Genomic DNA, 13,817 nt, shown 5'->3' with positions numbered 1-13,817 from the left:
TTCTCTGATCGCACGCATCTCTCTGTGTGTGTGTGTGTCTCTCTCTCTCTCTCTCGCGCTCGCTCTCCCCAGACATGGACTTTACTTGTACTGTGGGTAAAGGTAACTCAAAGCACATACTCTCTTTTGCTGGTGAAACACAGATAGCATTTCAGCGCACCAGCATGCGCTACCACTTTGATGCTGTTACTTTAACGGGTGCCCAATGGGGAAGGGGAGGGTGCAATAGAAACAGAAAGCTGATGTGCTATTTTACTACCCCCCGAACACCCAATAAACTCTGACATTACAGCCTGATAGGCTGTACACATGCTGCATTATTATTGCAATATTAATTCTGGCTGCAGAGTTTGACAGATGACACCGCCCATCTAACTTGTTCATTGACATCAATGGGGCCACACTGCAACTGCAAGCCAAACACTGACACAAACTTTTTTAAAATTTTGTTTAAAAAAGGGAATGGTAAAATGTTGTCTTTTTTTTTTTTTTTTTTTTTTTTGCTTTCTATTTTTTAACCTACATCTTGTGTTTATCATTCCGAGAAGGCACAATACCCACTCTACTAGACTACTTAATAAATAATATTTTGGTCAAGTATAATGTGCTTAGAAGGACAGGTCCTACAGATTTCAGGAGTCACGTTCAGCAAAATGTTGGCACAATAAAATCTCAAAGAGCTTTTAGTGTTATTTCAGCCTCTGATTCAGGGAAAGAAAACTAATTTGCTCAAGGTCATGCTTATAAAAGGCAGCATTGAGGATGGAAATTCAGGGGCCTGCAATTTAATCATACCGCTACTTCTCCTTTGAAACCCGCTCTGTGCTAACACAATGTTATGAACGTGTAACACGAGCCTGACAAAATAGTATTTGTGCAGTTTTTGTGGCAGAAACATATCATGAGGAAAATCAATGCTAAAATAATTACCTTCAGGTAACAAATACTGGCAAACTCATTTCTCTTTGTAAAGATTATGCGTCCAGCGTTACAGAAATAAAATGTGTCTGCTCAGTAGATTCTGAGAAAAATTCTGAAATAATAGACCGCATTTTGTGGCTGATTGTAGAAATTACATAACAAACGGCACCGCATGTTCCTAATATTATAATCAATAATATTGCGCACAGCTGCAGCGAGGAAAGGGAGCCATTAGCAATGCACCAGCAAAACAAAAAAAAAAAGATAATACCCTTTATTATTTAAGCTCAGTTCAGTAATAACGGTTTTTAAAGCTGACTGTTTTAGGTCATTTTCTAGACTGCCAGACCCATCATTCTTTTCTCATGGAAAAGAATAGAGATAGCAGATGAATAAATATGAACAGTGCTTGTAGATTGGCACATGTTGTAGGTAGCTATGTTTCAGAAAATGGAGTGCATAAATGTTGCTTAGATTAGATCCATTTAAAGATCAGCTTCAGGCAGATATAAAGACTAATAATTTAAGCAGTTATGGATACATTAAAAATTATTACATTTATTTTTAAATTCAACTGGTGCACATGGCTGTTTTTTTGAGATATTAGCCTCTTGTAATCCCATGTTCATCTACATGGACTGCAAGAGAGAGCAGCAGTACTGAATTAGATGTGCTGCATGTATACTTTATGAGAAGGAGCATGCTGACAGAAGGAGAGAGCAGAGTGAGCTGCAGGATGCACCTATAATTTTGCTACTGCTTCTTTATTTTCCAGTAACAGGCTGGACAAGGGGCTTACCTTGTACTGCTTAACTGCTGTAAAATTGTTGGGTCGTCAACCTAGCTCTGCTGTCTGGTTTGGCTGTGTAATCACAGATTAATAAAAATCTACAAATCTTTTGGCAGATAAATCGGCTCCACTATAGGTATATTAAAAGAGAAGTATGAGAATAAAAGAAACAAATTGCTATTCTTGCCTAGATGGCTGCAACACCGATCCCAGCTGCAGCTGTTCCCTGCCCTGATTACTACATTTTCAATCTTCAGTGAACAGAGAGCTGTTGACTATCAGTCACCTGCTCCCTGCTCTGCCCCCCAGCGCTCAATGGAGGTCTGCCCTGTGTAGTGGGCAGGAACAGTTAGCTCAGGCTCTCACTGAGAGGCTGAGCCTGCTGCCTGTCCAGGCACCTAGGTGTATCCCAACTTTAAAGTCAAGGTCTTTCCAGACCCTGGGCTGGCTGAGTGACGTCATCTGGCATGGTGCTTGCATTTTTATGTAAGTGCCATTGGTATTTTTATGAAAATCAAGAAGATCTATTGTAAAATCTTTAAAGGAGTGGGTGGAGAATGCAGGCTGCAGACAATGGTAGATCAGCTGAAAGGTCAAGTGTTTTAGCTCACTAATAACTAGGAGTTCAGGCAAATGTGGCAGTTAGATCAGTTTTTCTTGACAGCACTGACTACAGTAGCTAGTAGCTGAGTTGCATGTACTGTATTTAGTTTATATGCAGGTGGAGGAGAAAGACCAGATTTGCCCATCTAAGGGACAAATGATATCCAAGAACTAGCACTAAATGTGTTGCCTTGTATTATTAGATCCTTTAGCAATATATCTCTTAAAAATGTCACTTGTATGTGTATTTATTGCAGGTTAATGTTGGGAAAATGGATTCCCCTATTGAGAAGTGGAATCTGATCATCGGAAATCTGGCTTTAAAACAGGTATTAATTTATGATGTATGCTTCCACTCTTACACACATCCCTACTTTTTAATCTTAAAAGAGAAATGGGGGATTTTCTTTTTAGCCCAACCATACTTACCTAGGTGGATGCAGCATTGGTCTGATGCTGAATCTGTCCCCCGCCGGCTCTATGAGTGATCACATGACCGCTGATCAGAGTTCTCACAGCCACTCTGAGCATAGAGCAGGACTGTCAGTCGCCACTGTCTGCTCTGGCTCCCCTGCGCTCACTGGAGTGCTGAGCTGTGAAGGGGGAGGGAGTGGCTGGCTCAGGTTCTCAGTAGATCACTGAGAGGCTGCCCCAGACTCTGGAGTGGATCCAGAAATTGACGTCAGAATCTTTCCCCAGCCTGGACCAGCTGAGTGATGTCAGCCGACAGCGGACTTCACCCTGCTGTCAGCTGAAAACGGGTCACAGGAGTGCAGTTCGTTCCACAGGAGAAGTACAGCCAAAAGAGCTTTGGCTATACCTCTCCTTTCAGTTACTGACAAAATGATTGCTTTTTCAAGTGGAATATAAAGATATTGGGAGGGCCCTCATGATTGGATGTAAACCGAAAAGATTGTAAAAGTTTGTGTAGGAAAGCTCTCACACTTTAAAGTTATTTTTAAAGAGAACGGAGGTATACAGTCACATTGTAACATGTGGCCAGCCCTAAAAGGGTCCTGACAAAATTTGAATGCCAGGGTAGTTGAATGATAGGTTCACTCTTCATGGATTCTCGATTTTTTTTTTGTTCTATTATAGGAAGCAGCAGACCAAGTAAAATTCCTTAATTTAGTTTTGCAAGGGCTGTGGTAGGGGCAAAGTCAGGAATTCCAAAACGCAACTCCTAAAGGGGCTAATTTGCAGTGACAATAAAATACATAAACGTAGGGATTAGATAAATTACAGGTAAAGTAGAAACTCATGTATTCTTGATCTTATCTGGAGAATTAAATCACAACTACAATAAGTAGATAATGAATGCATATTTTGTTTCATGAGTGTTCTCTCAGTTCAGTAATACTTTGTCTCTCTCTCTGCAGGTACAAGCAACGGTGGTTGGGTTTTTGGCTGCTGTTGCAGCAGTTATTTTAGGCTGGATTCCAGAGGGCAAATACCGTCTGGACCATGCAATACTCCTCTGTTCTAGTAGTGTAGCAACTGCTTTTATCGCATCACTTCTTCAAGGTAAGCATACTACCACTATAGAAGAGAATAAAGCTAGCTATGCTGGTTTTCATGCTCTGCTGTCAGTAGCATCGGTGTATGTGCATTTTAGGGGAGTTTCACGTGTTTTTAGCCGATGTCTCATTGACTTCTATTAGGTTGCATGTTTTTGCTGTGTCTTCTAAAAGCACACCAATGGTACAAAATGCAGGACTTTTGATGTGCTTTCAGAAAACGTGCACCTTAATAGTAGTCAATGGAACAGCAGATAAAACCGCATGTCAAACGCACCTATATCACTCCTACACCTTCCCTGCGGCCAGAACGCAGAACACTAGTTTGAACCTGAACTAAGAACTTTGATAGAGCAGGGAGGATGTGAAGGACTGTGGATCAGTGAGTACACCTTGCTGGGGGAGACTGGAGCATTATTAAATGGCTCCTTCTATTCACCACAGCTGTGCGCAATATTTTTCAGGAGACCCTGTCATTTTTGCCCCTGTCACACAGTAAACTTGACAGAAGAGAAACATAGCCATTGTTGACCTCTCATTCAGAAAACAGCTGTCATGCCAACACTTTTGTTTTAATACTGTGAGTCACTAGTCTAGAACTGATAAGTAAATTAGACTTTTTGACTTTTTCTAAGTTTTCTGACTAGTGACTAAGGCAATGATTCGATTTTCTTTCTTCAAAAAATTGCCTGATTCCCCCATCAACACTTACTGTGTTGAATGCCTCCCACAAAGCTATTGTGTTCTGCCGACAGGGATCCTTCCTGGCCAGCAGAACATGATGATTACTGCTAGTGGCTATAAAGTAGCCACCAGAAGTAATCACATGTAAACCATCTGACAGGCTGGTTGTACCCAAGTCAGTCAGTGGATCGACTTTGGTACAACCAGCTTGCCCATAGATGGATCAAATCTCGGGTGGTGATTCAGCAGTAACCATTTGATCCATCTGAGGCTGGCTTAAGATGGTATTGAAGTTCTTTTCAGAAGCAAGTCAGTAAAGATGACCCCATGTATAACTCTCTTGTCATGTTGGCAAATATATGTATATTACAGTGTATTATATTTTTCCCCTTATCATTTAAAACATAAGTAAGCAGACTTGATGTACAATCAAAAATTTTTTTTTCCTTGACACTTTAGGTATAATCATGGTAGGAGTAATTGTTGGATCAAAGAAAACTGGGATAAATCCAGACAATGTTGCCACTCCGATAGCTGCTAGTTTTGGGGATCTTATCACCCTTGCTATATTGGCATGGATAAGTCAAGGTCTTTACAGCTGCATTGGTAAGTATGTTTACACTCTCTATTTAAAATTTGTCATTGTAGGGGTAGGTTCTTCCCTAGGGCTCTTCCCTAGGGCTCACTGAAACTTTCCATGCTAATGCATTGCATTAATGCACACTCATAATTTTCTTTTATGTTGCTCTATAATGTGCATTGTATTAAAGCAGCTCATGTACTTGAATTGGTTACCATTGCACTGGCATGGATGAAAAAAAGTAACATCATTTACGTAGTGCGTAGTGGTATGCTGCAATGCAGGTTATCGGTTTAAACTTAACTGTGGATTAGAATTGTTGCTCTCACTCTGATATTTGTGATGATAGCTCACATATGTAGTGCAATTTATGTTTAGACATACATGCTCACCCTCCACTGTGCGTTTTGAATTTGCGGTGTGTACGGGGGTGCTTCTTTCACACATATATATTTTTTTCTTTCACATTATTGCGATCATGCTATCACATGCAGGCTATTACACCCCCAATGTCTCCCCTGCTCTCCACTGCAGCTAATCAAATATAGATCATGCTTGATTAGCTGCATTCTTGGCTACAGTGGTCGAGAAATGACCGCTATGAACCTTGAAGTGATAAAATACATTTAGTTTCTGGATTCATTAGTTGTAGGGGGGACCGGGAAGAAATGTTCCCCAATCACCTCCTGCTATCACTGTAGACATTTACAGCAATCCCGGGCCCCCTTGAGGAATACCAAGTTTGCTTTAATCTTTTGTATACAAGGGGTTAAACTATAATGATCAATGGCTAGATGGAGAAGAGCTTAGGGACCAATCAGTCTGACTTGCCCGATGCATTGTGTTAATGCTGCCAATGCAGTAAAACAGACCAAATGCACCAGAACACACAATAGTTGCAACACACGTATCCGAGGTTATTATTACTATTGAAAATGAATGGCAGTGCAATTTGCATTGCAGGTAACGCCCTGCACCTGAGAGATTTGAATGGGTCCTTAAAACTTAATTGAGAAACATCTCATAGTTACTGTCAATCTTAATAAATAATGAAGCAGATTGATATAAAAAACCCTTTAGTTTTATCCATGTAGTCTCTTAGGTTTGTTATAACCATACATTACATCACGGTTTACCATTTCTTCTTACTAAAGTTTTAGAGGTACCCATAAATATCATGGAGAGGGAATTGACTTTGAGCTGTATTATATTTGATGATCCTACAGAATCATCTCTTTTTAAGGTGATCCTATAAAATCATCTCACTTGTGAAGATCCTACAGAATAAAATGTTCAATGTACTTTTCGTTCATTAGAGTTATTGTTCAGTGGTAGTATTAGATTGGAGATTGATGGGAGCTAGAGAGATATTAGGTCTCACCAGCCCTTGTGTGAAGGGTTTACAGGTACCACACCCCTATTGGAACAATGAAGCAAATAAACCCTTTTAGGAGAAAACAATGGGGCTTTTAAGGTACCATACCATTATGGGTATAAAAGATGCATAATGATAAACAATATTGGATAAAATAGAGCATGTTTTATTATGACATTATAAAAAAAAACACACAGAGTGGTAAGCAAGATAAACACCAATGTAGGCACATACATAATGAGTCAACAAAAATATAAAGAGATAATAGTGGGCAAAGACTCTGGCTCGGGACGTGAGAACGTCTCGGGCAGGAGTCCTAAAACCCTATTGATACCATCAAAAGAATTGATCATCATCAAACTGGTGAAACAATTACAGACATGAAAGGTTTGAAAATGTTAGTAATTTGTGGAAATATCTAAATTCATATAGACTACCCAAATGATTGATCATTGGGTGTAATTTGAGAAGGGTGGCAATTCCACTAGAACCCAAAAATGCTTTTCCATAAAATTTAATCCAAAACTGGATAATCAATCAAAAGATCCGATGCGTTTCGTGGGATGTGACCCACTTCTTCAGGGAAAGTGGAAAAACTGAGTAACAATGCCAGTCGATGATAGCACTCTGTTCAATAGCAGCACCTGATGTACATGAAGATCAGTAGTGATTGGATACACAAAGGGAGATTTTCTGAGCACCAGGAGGAAGCCACCAGTCCGAGAATACCTCAGATCAAATTGGGTAGCAAACGCCAAGCCGTTGTTCGTTCCAGATGAAAAAAGTATAGCGACCAACTGTTATAGGTTGGTGAATAAACACCCGTCTTGGTTGCTCCTGAGCAGTGAAGAGGCCGAAATGTTAAGGAGGTTAAAAGCAGACAAAAAAAGGGCAAAATTTGTCCAAACAGATGCCTAGGTGTAGTCTAGGTGGCTTCCTCCCCGGTGCTCAGAAAATCTCCCTCTCCCTTTTGTGTATCCAATCACTTCTGATCTTCATGTACATCAGGTGCTGCTATTGAACAGAGTGCTATCATCGACCGGCATTATTGCTCAGTTTTTCCACTTTCCTTGAAGAAGTGGGTCACATCCCACGAAACGCGTCAGATCTTTTGATTGATTATCCAGTTTTGGATACAATTTTATGGAAAACCATTTTTGGTTTCTAATGGAATTGCCACCCTTCTCAAATTACACCCAATGGTCCATCATTTGGATAGTCTATATGAATTTAGATATTTCCACTAATTATCAACATTTTTCATACCTTTCATGTCTGTAATTGTTTCATCAGTTTGATGATGATCAATTCTTTTGATGGTATCAATAGGGTTTTAGGACTCTTGCCCGTGACATTCTCACGTCCCGAGCCAGAGGCTTTGCCCACTATTATCTCTTTATATTTTTGTTGACTCATTATATATGTGCCTACATTGGCGTTTGTCTTGCTTACCACTCTGTGTTTTGTTTTTTTTTATGTCATAAAATATGCTCTATTTTATCCAATATTGTTTATGATTATGCATCTTTTATACCCATAATGGTGTGGTACCTTAAAAGCCCCATTGTTTTCTTTAACTAGGATTTATTTTCTTCAGTGCAGTTGTAGTACTCTTTCCTGGTTACATTACCTATGGTAATGTGTTTCTTTCACTAATATGCCATAGCTTGTCAGACAATAGGATAGAGGCTTTTTGAGTTCTCCTGACCGCTAGATAAAGGAGAAGTTAATTACATACAAAGTCATAATGTTCTGGAGTTTGTCTGAGCTGTGGGCTGACCTCACCCTGGCCTTGGGCTGGCTTGTTGCTAACTTAACGCTGGCAGAATATAGGAATTTTCATCCTGATGTGCACATTGACATCACACTGTGAGTTGCTGCCTGGAGCTCGTAGCAGATGTCTGGAATCATCTACCCATAGATCAGTTTCCCATTTTAATTCTATTACTCTGGGTATGCAGTAGCCTGTCCTACTACTCATATAAGTGTTAGCTGTCAGGATTTATGTCTAATTTAGCCACCTGCATATGTATCTAGCGTTGAACAGAATGCCTCCTTGGCAGATCAAAATGATTGCCCTGTTCGTTCTTAATGTCAGAGACCCAAAAGAAATTTGATCAAGGTCATTTTCTTACCATGTATTCTACAGTGTCGGAGTTTTTTTTGTAATGGTTTTAATGGAACACTCACATGGTGGTCTTCGTAACGCCATAGATATAATTTTGTTTTAAAAAAAGAAAAAGATACCCCCTGCAGCTATTGCAGCATACTGTATACCCACATGGAAGAAAATAATATATTGCCATATATTTGAAATGCTACAATTTTAGCCATATTCAATATATTTCATTAAGATATATATATATATTTACTGCATATTGAAATGCGTTTTATTACAAAGTATATGAAAAATATTTTAAAACTACATTTCAAATATACTGTATGCCTTTAAAAATACAAATCTACATCTTTGGAATGCATTTACAAATATATGTAAACATATATGTTAAAATGACTTTTTTATATGTTAAAAAAAAAATCTGCAGAATATATTTTTAAAAAATATATTTTTAAAAATATATATTTTTTTTAAATCTATTCTGATTTTTTTAACATATAAAGTCATTTTAATATATATTTTTACAAAAATTTATAAAAGCATTCCAAAAATGTAGGTTTGTATTTTTAAAGACATACAGTATATTTGAAATGTATTTTAAAAAAATATTTTTCATATATTTTGTAATAACTCATTTCAACATGCAGTATGTGTGTATATATATCTGGGAAGAATATTTTTAAAATATATTTCAAAAATATTTTTCTTCTATATGGGTATGGCCAGCTTAAAGTGCTTCTGGAGCCTAAACATTATCTACCGTACTACATTCCTTGCATTGAGGTAAAAAATGTTTAGGATTGGTATTGCCCCTCACACCCCTTATACTTACCTGAGCCCTCATTCGATCCAGGCCTCTGCACGTATGCAGCTCTTCTGTCCCCTCACTTCCGGATCTCACAGGCTTTGGTATTGGCTCCCACTGCTGTCAATCAAAGCCCTTGACAAGGGAGTGTGTGGGGGGAGGGGGGGGGAGGCCGAGTTCCGCTGTCTGTGTCAGGGGGGGGGGGGAGGCCGAGTTCCGCTGTCTGTGTCAATGGATGCAGCAGCAGGGCTCCAGAGCGAGCCTGCACGGGTACCTCCATGGGAAGCGGCTTCCTATTGCGGGCACTGGCCAGAGAGGAGGATCCAGGTGTGCCAGCTGGGGACATGAGAAGAGGACGTTCAGGGCCACTATCTGCAATTTTGATGCACGGAGCGAGCAAGTATAGACGTTCTTTAAAAATAAAAAATGTTCCTTTTACAACCACTTTAAAAAGCATGATTTATCAACCTGCAATGGTTTAATGTGATGGTGACCTCTTTAGTATATATTTTTTTTCTGAAGATTTGTGCATTTAAAATTTTAGCTATTGAAATTTAGAGTACTCTCTGGAGATATATTTGAACACATGTAGTTATCCACTGGTTTGATTTATATTTTGTAAAATATTTAAAGTGACCCTAAACAATATTCTTATTCTCTAAAAAATAATCCATACACATTCACTAATTCATGACCCGGTAATCTATTGTTCATTAAATTTTCCTTGGTGAGCTGCTGAACCTCTCCTTTTTCCTCCTCATTTCTGTATGTTTGGAATGAGCAGTGCGCTTTACTTGTCATATGCACTCACCGGCCTCTTTATTAGGTACATCTGTTCAATTGCTTGGTGACACAAATTGCTAATCAGCCAATCACATGGCAGCAACATGCATTTTTAAAATCTAGATGTGGTGAAGACGACTTGCTGAAGTCCAAACCGAGCATCAGAATGGGGAAGAAAGGGGATTTAAGTGACTTTGACCGTGGCATGGTTGTTGGTGCAAGACAGGCTGGTCTGAGTGTTTCAAAAACTGCCGATCTACTGGGATTTTCATGCAAAACCATCTCTAGGGTTTACAGAGAATGGTCCAAAAAGGAGAAAATATCTAGTGAATGGCAGTTGTGTGGACGTGCATGTGTATTATTGTTGTCCATGTCCATCTCTTTGTGACTACAGTGTGCCCATCTTCTGACGGCTGCTTCCAGCAGGATAATGCACCATGTCACAAAGCTCAAATTATCACAATGACTTCACTGTACTCCAATGGCCTCCATAGTCACCAGATCTCAATCCAATTTTGGGATGTGGTGGAACCGGGGATTCGCCCCATGGATGTGCAGCCAACAACTCTGCAGCAACTGTGTGATTCTATTATGTCAATATGGCCCAAAATCTCTGAGGAATGTTTCCAACAGCTTGTTAAATCTATGCCATGAAAAATTAAGGCAGGTTTGAAGGCAAAACGGGGTCCAATCTGGTAATAGCATGGTATACCTAGTAAAGTGGCCGATGAGTGTATACTACAAATCACTACAAATCCCATAGTCCATAAAGTGGCATTAAAGGCAGATTATTTTTATTTTTTTTAATAACAAACATCATACTTACCTGCTCTGTGCAGTGGTATTGTACAGAGCAGCCCTGATCCTCCTCTTCTTAGGTACCCGCTGACGCCACTGGTCCCTCCTTCCTGCTGAGTGCCCAGAGAGCAAGCAGCTTGCTATGGGGGCACCCAGCAGGCTTGCTCCCAAGCCACTGCTTTGTGTGTCTAAACACACTAATGTGGCTTAGCCCCGCCCCCACACTCTCCTCATTGGCTCACTGGCTGTGTTTGAGAGTAGTGGGAGAAAATGACTCCTGCTGCTGTCTCAGCCAATGAGAAGGAAGAGTCCCTGTAGAGGTGCTGCTCTTGTGCACATCGCTGGGTCCAGAGGGGGCTCAGGTAAGTATTAAATGCATGAAGATAAAAAAAACCTTGAGCCTTTTTAGAACCATTAAAATCCCTAGTCCATCTCGGGAGCGACGAGAGTGTGGCTACACTTCTACATACAGTGAGACAATGGAGAATGAATGTAGCCACCCTTTAACAGAAAGTCAGATTACAGCGGCAAAATGAATTGAAAAATAAGGAATTAGAAGATTTGAAGAAGGCTGAAATCTGTGTGCAACAGCCCCCTCAGGTATTTTTTGAGTAGAATACGTAACTTGAATAAATTATTTTTTAAACCGCATTTAATATTATTTTACCCCCCCAGTCACATCAAAGCCGAATTTGAAATCGTGTGACTTAAAGTGCAGTTGCACGATTTCAAAGTCGGGTGACCTGCCGATTTGAGGTGCGATTTACAAGACATCTGACACAGATGTCTATGCAAATCGCAGCAAAAGTAGTGTATGTACTACTTTAGAAATTGCTGCGGCTCCGACCAAGTCAGAACCACATAGTTATGTCCGCTTTAATAGCGGACAATAGGGTGCCACTTTGCATATGATTTGCAAATCGCATGCCAAGTCGCACCTGATGTGACCAGGGTGTAAAGGTTGGAAAGCAGCACTTGTTTGCTGATCTTTTGTTTTTGCCACTAGAGGGCTCTCTAGACTTAACAAATGTTTATGCATGTATTACTGTAGATGGCTTTATAACATGCAGTACTTTTAAGTTGGGATACTCGGTGTCAATGTACATCATAGTTCTAGATCTGTTACATATGTTAAAAGGTAAGTCCATCCAAATATTAGTCATAGGTATAGCTAGGTGGGCTGAGTTAGCCTCCAGCTTTTTATAGGTCTTGGATGCTCAAACAGCAAGATCTTCTGGCTGTGATAACTGACTTGCCTTTTTAAAATTTTTAAGTCTTGCTGGAAAACGTGGGATTGACAACCGTGTTCCTAAAATGACAGAGAAATAAGAGTGTGGGAAGGTCATTATTAATTTATTGAAAATAAGTTATATATGTATCTAAAGTATAATGCACATCATTATCTTCAGTTTCGATACAGATTACAATGCTGGTTTAGTTTTCCTCTAGAGGGCACTAGGAGCCTAAATTTTGGTGACCATAGCTCTATGGTGCCTGCTATACACTTAACAGGGTTATACCATGAACATGATGCTCGGGGTTTAGAAGGCAGCCACTATGCAAGAGAAAGGAAAAGGGTTTACTACAGAGCCATGTCCTTATAAATCCACCAATGCTCTCTTCTGGCACCCCACAACAGCAGTGGCAGATGGGTACCTCACACGGCCTTACAGTCTTCCCTCCAGTGTGCCCTGACCTGACTGCGTTCCTCTGCCATTAAAGGACAAGACTCCCTCTAGGTCTCAAGCTGATCAGCATACACTATTTGCTGTCCAGCTCCAGCATCATTCAGCCCTCTCCAGATCTTCTGGTGGGGAAAAAAACCCACTAAATTACCTTCAAAAGAGACCACCAGGTCTGGTCAATTCTTTGACCCTTGGTCTTTGTGGAGCCATTTTTATAATATATGTAAGCCCTCACCTTGTAAAGCAACCCATTTAGTTTAAAATAGAAATTAAGTGTGTGTGTGTGTGTGTGTGTGTGTGTGTGTGTGTGTGTGTATGTGTGTGTGTGTGTATGTGTGTATGTGTGTATGTGTGTGTGTATATATGTGTGTGTGTGTGTGTGTGTGTATATATGTGTGTGTGTGTGTGTGTGTATGTGTATATATGTGAGTGTGTGTATGTGTATATATGTGTGTGTGTGTATGTGTATATATGTGTGTGTGTGTATGTGTATATATGTGTGTGTGTGTATGTGTATATATGTATATGTGTGTGTATGTATATATGTATATATATATATAATGTGTGTGTATATATGTATATTTATATACATACATAAATACATTATAACTGTTTTTTCTTTAAAAGTGATCAAATTCCCTCTGTTCTCAGCTGAGGGAGGAGAAACGTCAGTACACTAGTCATCCCCGTGAATGGCTGTGCAGGAGGTGCATGTTAGCACAAATCTGATAATTGGAGGAGAGCAGACTGAGTTGTAGAAAACTGACCACACTGTGCTCTCATGCCTAGTATGGTCCGTTTTTAATAGGAAAGTAGAGGAACTTTTCAGGAACACCAGGGAATTTATACAAAGAAAGCAATGCATGCCCGAAGGGGTTGTCAATGTGTGCCCGAAGAGGTTGTTAGGACCAGTTTGATCATTGGAGGAGAGCGTCTTGAGTTCTCAGCATAGCTAAAGAACTGACCACACTGCTTTCCTGCTTAGTGTGGTCATTTTTTAACAAGAAAGCAGAGGGACTGTCAGGAACACCGGGAATTTCACACAGAGAACAGGGTACTGTTTCATACAAGTATGTGGTACAACAGGCACATATCAGGAATATGAAATGTTGGGTTTGCATATGCTTTACCTCTCCCTCTTTGCCTCAACTCTGTAG

General features: G+C 39.9%; 1 protein-coding gene across 2 annotated transcripts in view; it reads left to right on the top strand.

The window, feature by feature from the left end:
- Positions 1-13,817, top strand: part of SLC41A2 (solute carrier family 41 member 2) — a 148,203-nt gene that overhangs the window by 71,285 nt on the left and 63,101 nt on the right. For both annotated transcript variants that reach the window (XM_089651842.1, XM_089651843.1), the window contains exons 4-6: positions 2,572-2,643; positions 3,694-3,838; positions 4,975-5,121. In XM_089651842.1, the coding sequence (XP_089507968.1) occupies positions 2,572-2,643; positions 3,694-3,838; positions 4,975-5,121 (364 nt within the window). The remainder of the gene's footprint in view (positions 1-2,571; positions 2,644-3,693; positions 3,839-4,974; positions 5,122-13,817) is intronic.

Source organism: Staurois parvus, unplaced genomic scaffold (assembly GCF_062004578.1).
Source record: "Staurois parvus isolate SC_StPar_1 unplaced genomic scaffold, SC_StPar_1.0 ptg000025l, whole genome shotgun sequence".
NCBI classification, from domain to species: domain Eukaryota; kingdom Metazoa; phylum Chordata; class Amphibia; order Anura; family Ranidae; genus Staurois; species Staurois parvus.
The sequence above is the reverse complement of the archived record's forward strand: the minus strand, read 5'-3'. Positions and strand labels throughout refer to the sequence as shown.